Source organism: Muntiacus reevesi, chromosome 5 (genome assembly GCF_963930625.1).
Source record: "Muntiacus reevesi chromosome 5, mMunRee1.1, whole genome shotgun sequence".
NCBI classification, from domain to species: domain Eukaryota; kingdom Metazoa; phylum Chordata; class Mammalia; order Artiodactyla; family Cervidae; genus Muntiacus; species Muntiacus reevesi.
In genome coordinates, this window is record NC_089253.1 from 104883237 (window position 1) to 104902502 (window position 19266).

A 19266-nucleotide genomic window follows, 5' to 3' on the forward strand; every position below is an offset into this window, starting at 1 on the left:
GGAAACAGAGAGCAAGGCCTGCCCATCCTTGCTATCCCCTTAATCATCCCTAAAGGAGGTACAAGAGGCTGGGAATCAGCCAGAAGCAAAGCCGTGAGACCCCATCCTCACCCCACCAGTGAGTGCTATTTGGGGAAACAGCATGGAGTTAACTGGGATAATAATGTCTGCCCAGCCCAGCACTTGAAGCATCCTAAGGGAAAAGGAGGGAGCTGTTGAAAACACTTTGAAGCCTATTTCACGTGTGTGGCAACTGATGCTCAAGCACCACAGGCACTTCCAATGTACCCACCACTAACATGAAATACAGATGATCCACCACCTCAGGCATCAAGAAATGCATCCACATGGGGAGATGGTACTGACACTAGTGAAGCAACTATATAACAACACAGCAACAACAAGATTAAAGCCTGAAAGTGAAAGAAAAACTCTAACGATGCGGAAACAGAAGTGTCAGGGAAGGCTGTGGCCTGCGGGGCTGTGTAGAGAGAAGCCTACACCACGGGTCAGACCGGTACGGGTGAGGAAGGCACTCCAGGCAAGGAAGGGGGAAAGTTTTTTGTTAGGTTATCCCCTATAATCAGATCCCGAGAGTCGGCTATTTACACACTCAGTTCATTAGTTTAGGTACCTGGAGTTTTTCTGGCTTCTGAAATAACCGCTTGAGCAGAGTGAGGACTCCCAGCGTCTCCTGCTTCCTTTTGCTATTAAGATAAAGTAAAATCCTCTTAGGTGACACAAAGGAAAACAAAAACAAGGAAGCATGATTTGAAATGAAGTCAAGCAACTTCAGCAGTGATGAGGTAAGGGATCCTCAGCTGAACGTGGGGGCTCTGAGGGGCTGGGGGCGGGGGCCCGCGGCTCTTCCTACCTCGCAAATCTGCTTGGAGACAGCAGGCAGCGGCCAGGGCCTCCTCCTCTCCCAGGGGAAGGGACAAGAGGAAGGGACTAAACCACGGGCCCCAGAGCCCACAGCACACGGGGGAAGCAAGGGCCGCGTGTGTCTAAAAAAAAAATCCACCTGCCCCTTTCTCAGAGACAGAGGAAGAAAGGAAATGGAGGAGGCCTTGTTCCAATTACTGTGACAATTACTACCAGCCGCTTTTGCAACTGTCAGAACCAAAAAAAAAAAAAAGAAAGAAAGGTCCGGAAGTCTTTTAAGCAATTGCCCTACATTACATGAAAGTGACACCGGGCCGCTATGAGCCACTGTTCCTCACAGAGGGAGACGGAAGCTTTGATGGTCAAACAATGTATTTTCTAGGACCGCAGAGAAGGGTGGCTGGGTGACTCGGGAGAGGGTCCCACTGTCCCCCAGGGGAACACAGGAAAACATCTCCACCCGGGAGGGGAGCGCGTTAGCGGAGGGGGTGCGGTGGGGTGGGGTGGGTAGCTGAGCGCTACCCCGTCCCCCATTGGGCTGTGCTTCCTTGGGGACAGAGGACCCCGCGGCCCTCCAGTGCTGGGGACTTGCCGAGGTCAGTGCCTGCCTACCCTGGGTCCAGAGGAGCCGAGAGGGGCGCAGAGGCCCACCCCGCAGACCGTGCCCCCTCACCTGCAGCTCCCTGTGATGCCCCCGGAGGTGCACCAGCCAGTCCGGCTCCAGGTCCCTGTCCCCTCGGCGGCGGCGGCGTTCTAAAACCAGAGGGTCTGACAGCTTCAGTCTCTCTGCCAGCTGTGCCCGGGTTCCAGATGGTAAGAGAGGGCAAAGGAGTGAGAGAAGTAGGAGAAATGGACCATGGGGAGAAGCAGTAAGAGAAAAGAAGAAAGGAAGCCTTTGCTCACTTGTAAATCAGATTACAAAGAACTGCCGAATAGCAACATCAGCAGATACCTTCCTCGAATCGCAACATAAACAGTTAAACCATCCTGGTGTTAGATACTAAATAAAATATGAGGAGAAACTGCTACTCTGCTCTATGTCTCTGCAAAGCTGTTCTCAGGAGCAGTGCTTCTCAAACTTCAGAGCTGGTAGGAATCACCTGGGATTTTGTTAAAATGCTAATTCCGATCCCAGAAGTCTGTGGGGCCTGAGATCCGGCACTGCTAACAAGCCCCCCACGAGGTGATGCCCATGTTGCCGGTCGAAGGACTGCTTATGTTGCAAGACTATTCAATCGTTGCTTTTCTGGTGGCTCAGCGGTAAAGAATCTGCCTGCCAATGCAGGAGACGCAGGTTTGATCCCTGGGTCAGGAAGATCCCCTGGAGGAAAGAATGGCAACCCACTGCAGTATTCTTGCCTGGGAAATCGCATGGACAGAGGAGCCTGACGGGCTACAGCCCATGGGGTCGCAAAGAGTAGGACACAACTTACTGACTAAACAACAACAACATCCCATCATTAAGTCCCCAAACTTTCCTACTCCTCCCTTCTGGCTCCTGAGCTGCCTGCAACCATCATCCTATTGGCAGAAATTTGCTATTAGGGCACTCACTAGCACAGATCTTACTGGCTACAGAATCCAACACTTGGGCCTCATTTAAAGCAAAGCAAAAATTGACGGTAAGCTGCCTTTGTACTCACAGCTAATGGATTTTTCTTCAATTAATTGGAACAACTATTTGCCTGATTGTTTTCTTTCCCAGGAACTAAAAGTTGATGTTTTTGTTTTCTTTTTTTTGAATATATCTCACATGTGATAAAATATTCCATGCATTTAAAAGCATTTTAATAAGGATCATTTCCCATTTTAATCACTAAAATATATTTTCCAAGCCCAGCTCTTATAATTAGAATGGTTTGCCATAACATGCATTTTTACTGTACCAAAAAGGCAGATGCAAGAATGACTTCCTTGCACAGCACACGCCTGGTTTCCAGTCCCCCTATTTCAAACCGACTCCCGCCCCCCGCCCCTCCCAGCCATAGCATCCTTCTTTATGCAGTGTCAGGCCTCTGCTTATCACATCTGGGCATGCATATGTGGTCAAAGACAGCCAGGGGCTCCAATTTTATAGCGTGTTCAAAGAAGATGAAACAGGGCTCTGAGCCGCTTTACAATAGCTTTCTCTGAACACTGAAGATAACACACCTGCAGAGGACCCTTTGAGACGCTCACCTTGATGAGCTCCACTAATAGCACAGGGTGACTGCTCTCTCCGTGGCTCAGGAGGGCTGTGCCAATGGCTTCGCAGTAATGCAAGGCCTGGGACGTGAGGCCGTAATCTGCCAGACGGGAAGCATAAAGGAGCTTATACACCTGCGAAGAGGAGCGGGGCCAGAAAGAGAGACGTGGAGATAAGACTTCTTGGAAGTCCGTGGACTGCCAACTTCCTCTAACTCTGGGTCCAAATATTAAAGAGGGCCTTGCAACATTTAGGGCATTCTATGTGTGTATAGGCACAGTTCCAAACCCAGCCCGCAGTTCCGTCATTGCAGAGAACAGGGTGGAAGGCACATCAGCTGAGTCTCCCTAGGCGCTGGTCACCATGGAAATGCACCAGCCTCTCCACTTCTTATCAGGCAGCCTGCATCTCTGGGAAGCCTGGTGTGGTGGGGGGGGCGAGTGCAGAGGACCAGGCACCAAGGACACAGGTAAAAGAAGAAAAAAAATGCCTCCAGTGGAAGGGGCTTCAAGCCTTAGAGGGAGAGGAAGACAGATACAGGTAAGGGTTCAGAGAAGCATGAGGGACAGGGCCAGATGGAGCACAAAGGGGCTGGGAATCAGACAGACCCAAGTTCAAACCCCAACTCTATGCTTGATATGGAACATGAAGCTAGTTCACCCACCTCCTCTCTGCACCTTGGTTTCCTCACTCTAATATGGGGATGACACTACAATCTACCCCTTGGTTGTTGTAAAGATTCAATGAGATAATCCATATAAAGTCCCTAGAGCGAATGGTACCCAAGAGATATGAACCAACAGCATGTAACTCCTTGGAACCTCTTTTGCGAAAAAAGGGTAATCATGCCTGCCTCACAGAATTAGAAATCACACAGTCAGAGGATCACAGCACTGTGCCTGGTGTGTAAAACTCATTCCCTAAAAACAGCTCATCTCACTGATACCAGTCCAAAGACGGCTGAGAGGTGGGATGGCTACAGAAGAGAAAGGCAGAAACTGAAGACCTGCATGGACCCCAAGCAGCTCCTTGGGCAGGGCTGTGCTGGAGAAGATGGGTCTTTGGTAGAACCCTTACAGAAGATACTAAGTGGGTCACTGTCCTACAGACAGTAATCCATCCGTTTCCAAGGCTTTGTTTTGTGTTTGGTGGTGATGGTGGTGATGGTGGGTGTGTGTGTGTGTGTGTGTGTGTGTGTGTGTTGCTGCCACCAGAGACACTCTCACCACAATCACTGACGAAGTCTCTGGGGATCAAAGGGGACACCAGGGCATCCAGTAGAGGTTGAGAGGTTAGAACCTGGACATGAATGCTGCCTACACACCTGCAGCCATGAGAGGAAGAGGAAGGACAGGGGCCAAAGTCAGAGCAGGGAGGAATTCCAGAGTTAAAGAGGGAGGCAGCCGAGAGAGATGGGAGCGGCAGGTCAGAGGAGAGTAGGAACGGTGAGCAGCCGGGGGCCGCCCCTGGCAGGATGACCGTGGAGCCGAGAAGATGGAGCCGTTTGGAGACAGAAGAGCGGGAGGAGCTGGGGCGGGGCCCCAGGGAGCCTGCCTGATTCTCCTTTGTCAGGTGGGAGGCAGGAGCCCGCAGCCAGAGGCTGCTGCCATGTTTTGCTTTCCTATCTTAAAACGCAGACCTTCAGGGGACCTTGAAAGAAATCCTAACCCTTCCCACACTCCAGCTCATGAGGAAAAGTTCAGTGGATGACTTAGCCCAGCTGCTACGTGCCAGAGAGCAAGGCTGAGAATCCAGGCGCCCACAGCCGTCAGATGCAGATAAGGCCTCGAGAGCGTTCAGTTACCTGGAAAGAAGGGATGAAGGATCGGGGACGGCCCAGCATCTGACAGTACTCGAAGATTTCTGTCCTCTGGATAGCCTCAGTTGTTGCAAATTTCAAAAACTCTTGACTAAAACCAGGGAATAACAATAAAAGAGTTTGAGGTCGAGGCGGGTAGGGGACGTATTTCACTCATAGATAGCCAAACACCAGCTGCATCCATTCACGGCAGTTTCTGTCCTGGGCTGATCCCTGGGGCAGCTCCAAGAGAAGAAGGAGAATCTGTGCCCCCAAAGGCTCTGGGGGAAGGCAGGGCCAAGCAGGGGGACTTCAGGGAGTGGGGGTGGTTCCTGCCATCTTTCCTGGAGGGTCACTTAAGGCAAGATGCTTTCATGCCCAGCTCAGAGGGGCACTGCATCCCCCCTGTAAGCATGCTGAGCACCAGCCTTAGTGCCCGGAGAGCCCAGAGTGGTGTCTGGGAGAGGTCACCCCAGCCTGAGCAGAAGAGCAGGAAAGAGGGAGCCATGTGATGTTCCAGGAGCACTGAGAAAAGAAGGCCCTGCAGAGAGAGGGTAGCACCACAGAGCCAAAAATCAAATGACGGTCCCCACATTGGATGCTCATTCCAGTGAGAAAGCAGACTGAGTGAACATGATCAGGGGGCCCTCAGAGTCCCCATGGGCCCCAAAACAGCTGCCGTGGGGGCTGAGACCATAATCACCGGGGCTTCCCCTGGGGTCAGGGCTGGATCTCCAGAAACATCCTCATACAATACACAGGAGGGAGACACCTTAACCCAGGAGTCTCCAACCTCCGGGATCTAACTCCTGATGATCTGAAGTGGAGCTGATGTAATAACAGAAATAAAGTGCACAATAAATGTAATGCACTTGAATAATACCAAAACCATACAGGGTCCCCCCGACCCCCACCAACTCCAATCCGTGGAAAAATTGTCTTCCACGAAACCAGTCCCTGGTGCCAAAAGGGTTGGGGAAGCTACATAACCCACTTCGCTTATTTGTCACATCTGGCCCAGACAGGCTTCTTTGACAAGTTAACTACATGCTATCAGAGACCGTGACCTTGACAGACAGGTTATGAGATGATGCATTTCTACGAAGAAAAGCCCTAACAGTCTGGATTCCAAGTCCAAACTGACTCCACTTTAGCTGTACAATCTTCGACCCGTTACTCCACCTCTCTGTGCCTCAGTTTCCCTCCTCTATAAAGTGAAGCTTAAAAATACACTTTCTTCACAGGGTAAATGTGTAATGATTAAAGGAAACAGTACAAATAAAACAGCTGGTACAAGGTAAGAGCTTGGGAAATCTTCACTATCACAGAGAGAGGGAGAAAGAAAGATCCAGAATGTGGAGGGTGGTTAGAGAGCAATCCAGTCTTTTCATCCCTTTATTCACTGGCTAGAGGCTTATCAAGGTCCTTCTATGTGAGAAGTCTAATGTTATGGCCAGCAGGGAATGAGAGACAGGCCTGACTTTGAGTAGCTCGTGTGTCAAGTCAGTGTAAGGTGTGGGGGCGAAACACGAACTTCCTCCACTTGCAGGCTTTGCCCAAGGCCGGTTCTGAGAACAGGTCCAGGGCTGCCGAACGCAGAGCCTCAAGCCACCGCGCTCGTATTAGCATGCTCCACGAGTCGGTCTCCGGTCATGGAGCCAGGGCGCCACCGAGTGGCCAGAGGGGCATAAGCCAACCCACGGGCACCAGCTCGCAGCTTCCGGGAGCAAGGCCCGGGCCTGAGGACCCCTGGCGCTGTGGTGTTGCCCTCTTCCCGGCACCTCTCAGCCCAGAGCCTACCTGTGCTGAAAAACCATCAGCAGTAGGGGAAAATTCACAAAGGACAATGGAAAAATGGAGCCATGAAACCCAGCCAGGGCGAAACCAATCCCCTGGAAGACGTCCTCCCCACTCTGGCCCCCAGAAGATGGGCATACCTGTGGCTACTGCCCAGCAAGGCCAAGTAGTCTGTCTTCACGGTGTAGTAGCCGAAGGGCACGTGAGCCATGAGGTAGCAGAAGTGAGCAGCCTCCACCAGCCCCTTCCCAGCTGAAGGCGGAGAACAAGCCCGGGTCAGGGAACGCACCCACAAGGGGAGGGACCCACCAGCCAGGTGGGAGGGGAGAGGGTTGGAGAGGGCTCTGACGTCCGAGCAGGGAGCTTCGGGGGAATAAAAGAGCAAGCTCTCCATGACACGAGTCACAGACCCCAAACCCCACTCCCTCTCCCACCCCATTCTTGCCCTCCGACATTATATTTCACTTCTCTTCAGCCAGAAAAAGGAACTATTTCACATTCCCCTTAATGGACTTTTGATGAGGACGTCTCTAAGCATTTTAGCCCTTCCGGAAAGGAACAAATAGGTAAGAAATGCCTACACCTGAGCAGAGAAGCAGACCCTTGGAAGCAGCGGTTTTTAAACTAGGCTTCTTGGGACATTGATGCCTCCCCCGCTAAAAATCAAACAATAGAAGACTTTTTCCCAGTGCTCATAAAAATCACATTCAGTACCAAATTGTTCCCAGTTTTTAAATGTTCTCCCATACCTTTTTCATTACTTCCACATTGAGTTAATTCAAGTAGGCAAAGTAATTAGCCTGGCACCCAAGAAGGTTCAACAAAAGTTAAGTTCTTTCTACCCAGGTGCTGAATAACCTGTCATTTGACTGGGCACAACTTTACCTGTAGCTATTTTAAGTTTAGCAGAGCAGTACTTCACGAAGTGCCACAAAGCAATGATTTTCTAAATATTCTGTCCCTTGACCCAATCTGAGAACCACTGATCTGCAACATCCAACAGCCCCTAAGTGTTTAAAAGGCCACATTCACAAAGAGATGATAGAAATAAAGACTACACAGTTAGCCAGGGTAGCTCAGGCAAAAATAGAATTTCCTATCTGGTTGAGTTGGGTCACTGGGGGGCCAACAACAACAGTAGGGGAGATGCTCCAGGTGTTAACTCCATCTGCTGGGGACTCTGACCCCAGCACAGGAATGAACCACTCAGGGCAGCCTCCTGCAGCGGCAGGACATGGAGTCTCAGGGGCCTGGCCTGCGCTCACTCACAGCAGAAACCTGGGAAACGGAGAGGCAAGAAGGACACTCCTTTCCCTGGATTTTCTGTCCCCAAAACACTGAGGCTCCTGGGTCAAAGGAATGCCTGAGGCGCAGCCTTGGGCCCAACACAGAACCGAAGTGTAAGCACAGGGTGTTTAAAGCTGGCCTGGAGACAGAGGCGAGGAGGGGACGGAGCGGGTGTCTGCTTACCCAGGGTGTCCCCCATGGCGACAATCGTGCGCTGGTACAGCTCCGGGTCTCCACCCTGGTTCGACAGAATCACTGCCAAGTGTGGCCTCCAGTCTCCCCACTGCTTGTCCCCACAACACTGAAAAGCAGCAGAAAAATTGAACACTGGCTGAGTAATACAGCCCCGGCCAGAACATAGGTTAAGGAAGGCTGTTGTCTATTTTCTGATTTGCCAGGAATGCCTATTAGGCTGCCTGCAGTGCGGCCACTCATTGATTCTGAGTTTTCTTTTTTGAAAAAAAGCAAAACTCTTGGAAGGATGGGTAGGCAGACACATATACATACACACACAGGAGCATTGGGAGGTGGTGGTTGGTGGTTTAGTTGCTAGGCTGTGTCCGACTCTTGTGACCCCATGGACTGTAGCCCGCCAGGCTCCTCTGTCCATGGGATTTTCCTGGCAAGAATACTGGAGTGGGTTGTCATTTCCTTCTCCAGTATTGGGAGGTAGATAAATAAATAAAATCACACTACTAGTCACTAATTTTCATATTTCATCCTGGTGCCCCTAATGTCAATAGCTGGGGACAAAATTTTTAAAAAAACACATATTGATATTGATACATTTCCATCTTGGAGGATCGCAAACCCTTGGTTCATGAGAAGAGTCCATATTAACCTGTAAGAAAACAGGCAAACACTGGGCTCTTAATATTTTACCAAATGGCTAACGCTCTCTGTTTTTACAGAGTCCTCTTCTACACATCACCTTCTTTAGTCTTCACACAACTCTGTGAAATCTAATTCCTGTCGCCTCTTGAGAAAAAACAGGCCCAGGGGCCCAGGCAGCGGTAGTCGCTAGTGACGATGCAGGGGCAGCAGAGCTCCACAAGGGGGCGGTAGAGGGTAGCCAGAGACGTGGACGCGGGTGGAAGCCCCATAGGAAAGGACGGGCCGTCCTTCTCCTGAATGCCGGGGAATTTCGGGGCAGAGGAAATAGCAATGAAGAAAACAATGTCACAGGCTCTGGGTTCAACAGGAGTCCTGCCTCTTGAGCAAGTTTCTTAATGCCTTTGAAGCTTTCTTTCTTCATCTCCTAAATCGAGATCATAATGTCTACCTGACTGGATTACTGTTGGTAGTGAAATGAGATCGGTAAAGCCCATAGCATAGTGCCTTGCACTTGGTTTGCACTTTATAAATTGCATGTAGGTGTAAATACACACACACAGAAGCACAGCAGAGGAAAAGAGGTGATTTGCAGGCCGGTCTGTCCCCCAATTTGTTACACAGAATGGACAGAACAGGAGATTGACAGTAATAGCTAAGATCTGGAGGTCAAAACAATTCACAATTATTTGCTATTGTATTTGTAATTATCCCACAGAACAAAAGACGCTTTATCCAGCTCCATTTTATAGATACTCTTTGTTTATCTGGGCAAAGCAGTGTGAATGAGAGGAATGATAATAATAAATCACAAAAATAATAGCAGTTCTCACTTATTGCACTCTGACCCGGGGCCACAGCCTGTGCTAAGCATTTCTCCGATGAACAATCACATGCATTAAGTACCATTATTATCCCCATTTTAACGTGTGAGCCAGGCTCTTTCTGGCTGGAACTAAGGGAGCCAGCAACAGAAAAGCTCTTGCTAAAAGAACAAAAACTTAGAAGCAATTCTTCTGTCTCCTCCCCAGGTGATTGGCGGGGCGGGGGGGGGGGGGGGGATCACTGTAAAGGAGGTCTATAGAGGTGGGGAGAGACAGAGAACACTTATTAACTAACTTCAATGGGCCAAGCATGGCCATTAACACATTCAGATATTCTCTCTCCTTTAATTTTTACAATAGCTCTGTTAGGCATCAAAATGCCCACAAAGATGAAGAGCTGAGACTCTGAGACTAATTAACAAGACCCAGTTCACACAACAGTGAGGAGCAGAGTCTAGGTTAAGCCTGTGACAGAAGCTCACATCTCTGTTTTCCAGTCGCCATGCTTCGTCCACTACACCTCTTATCATAAGTACCAGAGTCTAGCCTTTACTGGCTGCTATGATGCTAGGAAACTCTCCAACACGGGTGTCAAATACCACATTGGCATATCACCTCTGGCTCCTTGGTTTTCTCACCCAAAAGCAGGGATCAGTTAGCAAACTCTACCAGTGCACTGAGACCCAATGTTGTTTGTTGATTACATCACTCCCTGTATGATTGCATCACTCCCTGTATGATAACATCACTCCCTGCATTTAGCGTTTTGTGACATGGTAGGATTTCATTGCAGAGCACATGTACTTGGCAGAACTGTGAGGTGCATCCCATGTTCTGATATAGCCAGTTCATTTGACAAAGGGGCATGAAAGTCAGTTTTTCTCTTTTCTTTTCTTGAAATTGTCCACAAGCAAGAAGAAGGACAAAAAAGCAAAAGTGTGAGTGTGTTTTCATTAAAACTAGAAGTCAGCAAAAACCCAAGCCTCTAAATACAAGAAAAGGCTTCCAAAAGAGATTGAGCAGAGGTGGGTTCGGGAGGCAGCGATAGAGAACACCAGAGACAGGGGATCCCACAACCATCTCCATTGGCTGCGGAGAAGCAAAGACGCTCACAGAAAATACCAGGTTATGTGGAAATGCCAGCTGGCCTGGAACATGGCCCTGGCATCTCCCCAGCTCAAACCTCCCATAAATAACTGGTCCAAGGAACGGTTGAAGCCTGTGAAGGAACAAATACAGAATTTGTACAAATATACCATCAAGATAAAAGGAGTGAAGAAGGTAGAGAGAACATTCACCAGGAAAAAAAAAAAAAAATGATACCACCAAACAAAGAATGGTCATCAAATATTTCATCATGAATGTAAGTAAAATAATGAAACAATTTCTTTTATGAAGCAAGAGCCTGAAGCTAAGTTATAGGAGCAGAGGAAAGAGATGGTGGAGAACAGGAGGGGGTAGATGTGACCTGCAAAGCTCAGGAGGGAAGTGGGAGGAAAGTCAAAGAAATAAAGACAAAAATGGAGGGGACTTCCCTGGTGGTCCAGTGGTTAAGAATCTGCCTTCCAATGCAGGGAATGTGGGTTCTATACCTGGTCAGGGAACCAAGATCCCACATGCCATGGGGCAAATAAGCCCACACAACACAACGACTGAGACTCCGTGCTCTGGAGCCCACACACCATAACCAGAGAGAAGCCACGCTCCCGCAGCAAAGAACCCGGGCACCACAACTAAGACCAGAAATAGTCGAATAAATGAATACATATTTTTTTTTAATGACAAAATTTCAAAGAGCAGAGCAAGTAAGAGACACCGATGAAAATATAGTAAGGGACACACAGGAGGGACACAGCAAAAAAGAATAAAGAATTAACCATATATATATACTATTATATTTTGTATATAGAGGGAGTTCCTGAAAAGAAAACCAAAATAAGAGAACAAAACAAATACTGAAGGACATAATTCAAGAAATTTTTCCTGAACTGTTAAGAGATGGATGCACATATTAAAACAGCGTGCTCTATCCCCCAAAAATCGACACAGACAGTCAACAACAAGATATATCTTACTAAAATTACTGGACTTCGAGGACAAGGAAGGAATGCCTTGGGACAAAAAGATCAAGTCTCTTATCATGGGAAAACTATCAAGGTGGCCTCAGGGTTCTCTTGAACCACATCTCACACTGACGACCTGTAGACTCTAAAGCGTCCCTCTTTGAAGGGTCCCGTGCAGTGGTGGGGAAGGAAGGAAGCCTGGTTGTGGGAAGCAGGGAGAGCAGCCTCAGCTTCACTCGCTATTCTTCACTCAGCAGGTAGCTGTGGATTTGTGGAAAGAGCAAGATCTTCAGAATCAGATAGACCTTAACCAATCTTGACTCCTCTGCCCCTAGCTCTGTGATCTTGGGTCATTTTACGCTTTTGCATCTCAGTTTTCATGATTGCAAGACAGGGATAATAATTCCTACCTCCACGCATTAAATGAAATAATATGCATCACAATACTTAGCACAGGACCAGGCATATGGCAGGTGATTAAGGGACAGTTGTTATTTTATTTGTCATCTCTAAAGTCATCACTTCGTTTCTGAGCAGTCCCCACCCACTAAACCCTTAGGATGCTGGGCTCCTGTTACAAAGGGTACCGTGGCTGCCTGTGGGATCCTCCCCGACATGAGCTGGAAGAGAGTCTGCAGTGGATCGTTGAGCGCCAGCGTGCTGGTGAAGCTGCAGAGAGAGGGGGCCGACCATCAGTGGGGACCCAATCAAGAGCACCTCTAACCCATTGCCTTGCAGTGGCTTCTGTTGAAACTTGAGTTTCTCTCTGCTTTTCGGTTATGGCTCAGCTCCATCCCACTTTCGGACACCCATCCCACCACACACCCCAAGCAGACCTCACCACCCGGGGAGGCCTTGTGCACTTCAGCACTGACACCCTAACTCTTGAGCAAACCATTTTTATAGACCTTCGTCCATCATGGAGATGAGCCACACATAAGTCAATGAACACTGAGAGCCCAACAGTAAACCTGAACCTCTTCTTTCCAGACCCCTCCTCCCCAGCCACCCTGGAGACCCACTGCCCCAAGGCACTCCTCCTCCAGGCCAAGCCTACAGTTCTCAGTGCTGGTTTTTTTGGGCTTATCGCTAACCTGGGTCTCTTGTGCCTTTGCTCACAAGTACTAAATAGTCATTTTCAGTAACTGAAGAGGCGTAGAGCAGGGACCAGAAATGATCCTGCTGATGACAAACCGTGGGATCTGCTTAACAAGTATATAATAAGCTCTATGGCTGATTTGAGATTTAAGCATACTCAGTAAGAGAGATATTTCACGATTCACTGGGCCCCATCAAACATCAATGGCCCAATGCGGAAATCCGTAGCAGAGATGTATGCTACAGCACAGGGTTGTGGGATGCTCGCTTCCAAAACCTAAAGGAAATTTATCCCTCATAATGCTGTCTTTAACAGCATCCTTCCTCCAGAGCTGGGAGTGCTTCTCCTCATAGAAGTTCAGTGCTCCTCACTGTTCTGGCCTCTGAACATAATGAAGTACATGGTGGTCACTATTTACTGGGAAGACTGAGGGTCAGAGTAATAAAGAGATTCAGCAGGGGCCATGGTGAAGATACAGACTCCCAGGCAGTGGGATAGATGTGAGCCCCAAAGACCAAACTTAAAGTGGGGGTGTCCATCTTCTTATCCAACTCTGCCCAGCAGGATTTACGGCCAATTTAAATATAAGATGACTTCCCTGGTGACTCAGATGGTAAAGAGTCTGCCTGCAGTGCAGGAGACCCAGGTTCAATCCCTGGGTTGGGAAGATACCCTGGAGAAGGAAATGGCAACCCACTCCAGTATTCTTGCCTGAAAAATCCCATGGATGAAGGAGCCTGGTAGGTTACGGTCCATGGGGTCACAAAGAGTCGGACACGACTGAACACCTTCACTTCACTTAAATATAAGATAAGGCTTCCCTGGTGGTTCAGCAGTAAAGAATCTGCCTGCCAAATGCAGGAGACCCAGGTTCAATCCCTGTGTCGAAAGATCCCCTGGAGAAGGAAATGGCAACCCACTCCAGTATTCTTGCTGGAGAAATACCAGGGACAGAGGAGCCTGGTGGGCTACAGTCCACGGGGTTGCAAAGAGTCAGACAAGACTGAGCAACTAAACAACAACAAGCCGAGAAGGTAACTTCAAGGCTTTAAGCAACACGAGAAGATAAACGTTGAGTTAGCATCCTTCTCACTGTCTGACCCAAGCCTGCTCCTCATGGGAGGGCCCCCCACTCCACCCCATCCCTGCCACACATCTGTCCCCAGCCACCCACAGATGCTAACTGCAGCCTGAAGGGCTGACCCCAGCAACCGCTACACCCACCACCTCCATCTGATCCTGAGTCTCCTTAACTGTTTCATCGCCCCTGTTCTAAACTCCTGGCTAGGTACTCACAGCTGCATTCCCATCCCATTCTGGTTTGAGCCTTCTTCCCAGTGCCCCCTGGCACCCAGGTCCTGATAAGCCAGTGCAACCTGTGACCGAGGGCATCCCCTCAGTCTTGACATCTCCCTTTAGATGAAGTCTTCCGTATCTAATCTCCAGCCCTCTGAACCCCTTTCTCCCCCATCTCACAGTCCTGCTACTGTGTACCCCTCCCTACCTCTCAGCACCCACACGCCCACTGCAGGACCAAGCAGTGAGTGACTCACTCTCAGTCCTAAGGCTCTGTCATTCACCCTTAAGGGATCCACCCCCTCACTGATTCAACTCTCTAGAGTTCTAGGAACTTCTCTCTTCCAATGAGATAAGGCTACTGCAATGCAGAATCCTGTTTAATCTTTGGAAGCTCTGACCCTGAGAAAATGTTAGTAAATTGCTTTGTTCAACTTAGCAGCTAAAATGAATGTATCCACGCCTAGGTTATAAGGATCCGGAGAAGAGAAATACTATGCCCGACTTAGAATTGGAACGACGCTTGGAGGGGGGGGCTCCTCAGTGCATCTTGTACGTCTCCCTACCCTCATCCCCACGTTTGGAGGGGAGGTCTCTCCACTCCACTGGTCTCTCCCTGCGCAAGTCCCCAACTCACCCACTCATGACCCAGCTGTAGGTCCTCGGGTCCATCTTGCTGGAGAGGAACAGAGCGTGGCCCCACAAGTGGTTCTTCATGGCCCACTCCAAGGCTTCCTGAAAACACAAACATCGCCTTCAGGACCTCTGTGCTCACCTTCCTCTAACACAACCAACAGCTGTGCTTGGGTACCGCTGCCCCCTGAGCAACTAGAGGCCAGGCTTCCAGGAAGACTCGCAGAGCCTCCCATGTGAATCTGGGGGAACCAGCTTCAGCTGGCGGGTATTTCTCTCTCCATTGTCCCTTTCTCAAACCTTCATGTTATCAGAAGCTATTACATGATTTCATTAGCTCCCCACAAACATGGTCACCAGTTACCTTTATCTCTTGAGAAAATGTCACATGATACTTTCATGAGCCTAACCACCAAGACTGAGAGAGGCATTTCACACCAAGACCGAGTCTCTAATGATGAGTTGTAAGATGGCGTTCACAGGGCATAGTAGAGGAGCTGTTTATTAACAACTGTGGCAGAGACACCTAGTTCCTCACCCAAATCCATGCTCTCCTTCCTGGGCCAAGAGCTGGACTGTATTTCCCACCTCCCTGGCCCTGAGGTGTGGCTGAGTTCTAGGTTATCAGGTGGGAATGGAAGCAATGCATGCAGCCCCTGGGTCTGGCCCATAGAACTCCCCATGCTCAATCCTCCATGGCCTTTTTCCCATCTGGCTGGAATGCAGATGACACCCAGGAGCCTTAGAGGCTCTATGTTGAAGATGGTAGAGCCTCATACAGCTGAGTCCTTGGGTTACTTATGGAGGAGGGCTGCCCCATCTTCTGTTCAGTACCTGCTCAGTACTCTCACATGAAGAGAAAAAGGCTGCTATTACGTTTAAGCCAGTATACATAGCCATTATCCTACCCCACCTAATACTATAACTAACTGCTTACTAACTATCAAGTGCTTATTAGTTAACTAGTCAACTTCATATGTCAAAGTAATCACACCATTAATTTGGTGACATGGGTCAAAAGCTGCAAACTTAAAAAACATACACATACGTATATTTATCTCTTCATTTAATTTTCAAAACTATTTAGTAAGAGTTTAATTTATATGTGAGGTTGAGTGGTAAAGAAGCCACCTGCCAATGCAGGAGACACGGGAGATGCAGGTTTGATCCCTGAGTCAGGAAGATCCCTGGAGGATGAAATGGCAACCCACTCTAGTATTCTTGCCTGGAAAAATCCCATGGACAGGGGAGCCTGGTGGGCTACTATAGTCCCTGGGGTCACAAAAGAGTCAGACACAACTTTGTAACTGACCATGCAATTTTCTTACTGTCCCCAAAATAATTTGATTTGTGGACAGGAGGTTACTAATGAGGTATTTCCACCTCCAAATGAAAATGCATTTGATTATCCTAACATCTCCCACGTTACTGTATTTGAAGAGACAATAAATTTAAACAATTACAGTTAGGAAATTCAGCCTCATAGTCAGTAGAAGTAAAAATGACATTAAGATTGCTCTTTTTGAAACAAGTTCCTACTGTATAGCACCAGCAACTATATTCAAAATCCTGTAATAAAACATAATAGGAAACAATATTTAGAAAAAGTGTATCTATATGTATAACCGCACCACTCTGCTGTACAACAAAAATTAACACAACATTATATATCAACTATACTTCAATTTACAAAAAAAAAGAAACCCAGGTGAAATCTTAAAAAAAAAGAAAATGTTCTTTTTGGGGAAAAGAAGATTAATATTTTTGTACATTAAACTATTTCATTGTAGTATTTTTTAGAAGGATTTACTAAAGACTGGTAAGCTTTCTTATCACTCCTTGCTATTCTTTGGAAGTCTGTATTCAGTTGGGTGTATCTTTTTCCCTTTCTCCTTTGCCTTTTGCTTCTCTTCTTTTCTAAGCTCTTTGTAAGGTCTCCTCAGACAACCATTTTGATTGGTGGGGATTTACTACATTAGTCAAAAATCTGCATCCCCAAAAATATAATTAAGAATAAGTGATGACTTGAGAACTTATATGGAGGATATCAATCTTGCCCAATGCCAGAATTAAGATCCTGCTGCTGCTGCTGCTAAGTTGCTAAGTCGCTGCTAGGTCCGACTCTGTGCAAACCCATAGACGGCAGCCCACCAGGCTCCCCCGTCCCTGGGATTCTCCAGGCAAGCACACTGGAGTGGGTTGCCATTTCCTTCTCCAATGCATGAAAGTGAAAAGTGAAAATGAAGTCGCTCAGTCATGTCTGACTCTTAGCGACCCCATGGACTGCAGCCTACCAGGCCCCTCCATCCATGGAATTTTTCAGGCAAGAGTACCGGAGTGGGGTGCCATTGCCTTCTCCTGAATTAAGACCCTAGTCAAGTGTTAATATAAGATTTTAAACATATTGTGGAGTCCAACTCCTCACAGATCACCCTGAACTCCCACAGTGCTCTATCTGCCCTTGCTACCTTTGGGTCATAGTATGACAGATGATGTGGTGGGTGATTACAAGCCCAAGCTCAGGTACCAGGCTGCCTAAATCAAACCTGGGCTTTATTACTAACTTTTCTCATTTAAAAATATATAGAATAAGAATAGAACCTAAACTAGAGGGTTTCTATGAAGATAAATGAGATAATGCATATAAGGTGACAGGTGAGTATCTGACACATAGAAAGTATTTTTCAAATATTTTCTTTTATTATTGTTGTTGTTATGATCATTACTTATTCTTAAGAAAGAGATTATCACTGATTTATCTCTATCCCCCTACTGGGTTTGATGCCTTAGAAGTGGCTGCTACATAGATGTTTATTGAGTAAGTGAATCACTGGTGAAATAGCAGTCCCTACTATATAGTAAATATATATATTAAATATATAATGACTATATACACACACATATATGCTACATGTTGATCCCATTTTCACTGAGTATCATGTCTATCTCTCATTTAAAAGATAACATCACATACAAAGACACACACACAATTAAACATTTAAAGGTAAAGGTGAAGTCACAAAAGTATTTCAACTTTATTTTCATAAATTAATTTTGAATCAGGAAAAGCCTTTCTATATATCATCCCAAAAAAGTGATTTCAGACAGAAAAATCCTAAAAAAGTAAAAGGCTCCTACAAATCAATATATGGGTATCAAAAATCCACAGAAAAATGTGGAAAATCCGTGACAAAAATATTCACAGATTAAAGGATATTCAGCTTCACTTATAATAAGAAAAATGCAAATAACTGCTATACATTTTTTCCACCTCTCACACTGGCACATATCAAAAAGAAACACCCCGGGTTAGTGAAAGTTGGGGGAGGCAGGCACCCTTGTATATTGGTAGAGTAATCAGTACAACCTCTAAAAAGTCAGTTTGTAAATATCTATCAAAATTGCAAACCATATACCCTTTGATCCAAAGCTTCCACTTCTACAAACTTTCCTTACGTATATTCTCTCCACAGGGCAAAATGACAGTGTTATTCACTGCAGCATTATTTGTAATTGCAAAAGACTAGAAATGATCTAAGTGTCAATCTACAGAAGTTCAATTGAATTGATCATAATTCACCTATAGAAACCTATGTAGCTGTAAGTAATAATGAGGAAGGTATTTGTATATAATAAGAAACAAGAGTCACCAAAATGCGGCCCAAAGACCCAGTTCAGCCCACTGCCTGTTTTGGTACAGCCTACAAGCTACGAAAAGATTTTACACTTTTAAATGATTGGGGAAAAGATCAAAAAAAGAATAATGCTTCATTACACGTGAAAGTGATATATTCAAATTTCTATGTCCATAAATAAAGTTTTATTGAAACACAGCCACACCCATTTATTTACAGATTATTCGTGGCTGTCTTCACACAATAACAGCAGAACTAAGTAGAGCAAAGCCTGCAAAGCCTAAAATATGTACTATCTGTTCCTTTACAAAAAAAATTTACCAGTGCCAATATAGAGTGTTTCCTATAAGATTTTGTTAAATGACAAAAGGAAGGTGAAGACACGATATGTAATATGCTATAAGGGCAAGGAGGGAGGAAATAATTATATATGGAAAAAATACCTCCACATATTTCAGAAAGGAAAAATCTTATGGCTGGGAAGGAGCAGGGAACAGTATCATTTCTCCTGTTATATCCCTTTTATCTTTTGATTTTTAATTGATTTGAATTTATTTCAACCATTTATGCAAATATTTAAGTTTACTGAAATGCAACTCAATCCAGTATTCTTGCCATGGAGGGTTGCAAAGAGTCAGACACAACTGAGTGACTTTCACTTCACTTCACTGAAGACTTCTGTAAAATGTGAGCTCAACTTCAAAATTAGGGTATAAAATAACAGGGACATATGTGAGGTGATGTATATGTTAATAACTCAGTGAGGGGAATCCTTTCACAACATATATCAAATCACATTGTACACTTTATCTTACCATTTTATTTGTCAAATATACTTCTATTTAAAATTTAATAAATAATATAAAAATATCAAAGTCTAACTTACACATCAAAAAATACAGAAGACATCACTTCATCAGTGGAATTATTCAG

General features: G+C 46.6%; 1 protein-coding gene across 1 annotated transcript in view; it reads right to left on the reverse strand.

The window, feature by feature from the left end:
• SEC16B (SEC16 homolog B, endoplasmic reticulum export factor) overlaps window positions 1-19266 on the reverse strand; it is a 46188-nt gene that overhangs the window by 10188 nt on the left and 16734 nt on the right. Inside the window, exons 11-18 of the mRNA XM_065937171.1 lie at window positions 14703-14800; window positions 12258-12339; window positions 8136-8253; window positions 6806-6917; window positions 4875-4980; window positions 3064-3204; window positions 1559-1678; window positions 635-707 (exon numbers count right to left, since the gene is read on the reverse strand). Coding sequence (XP_065793243.1) covers window positions 635-707; window positions 1559-1678; window positions 3064-3204; window positions 4875-4980; window positions 6806-6917; window positions 8136-8253; window positions 12258-12339; window positions 14703-14800 — 850 coding nt within the window. The remainder of the gene's footprint in view (window positions 1-634; window positions 708-1558; window positions 1679-3063; window positions 3205-4874; window positions 4981-6805; window positions 6918-8135; window positions 8254-12257; window positions 12340-14702; window positions 14801-19266) is intronic.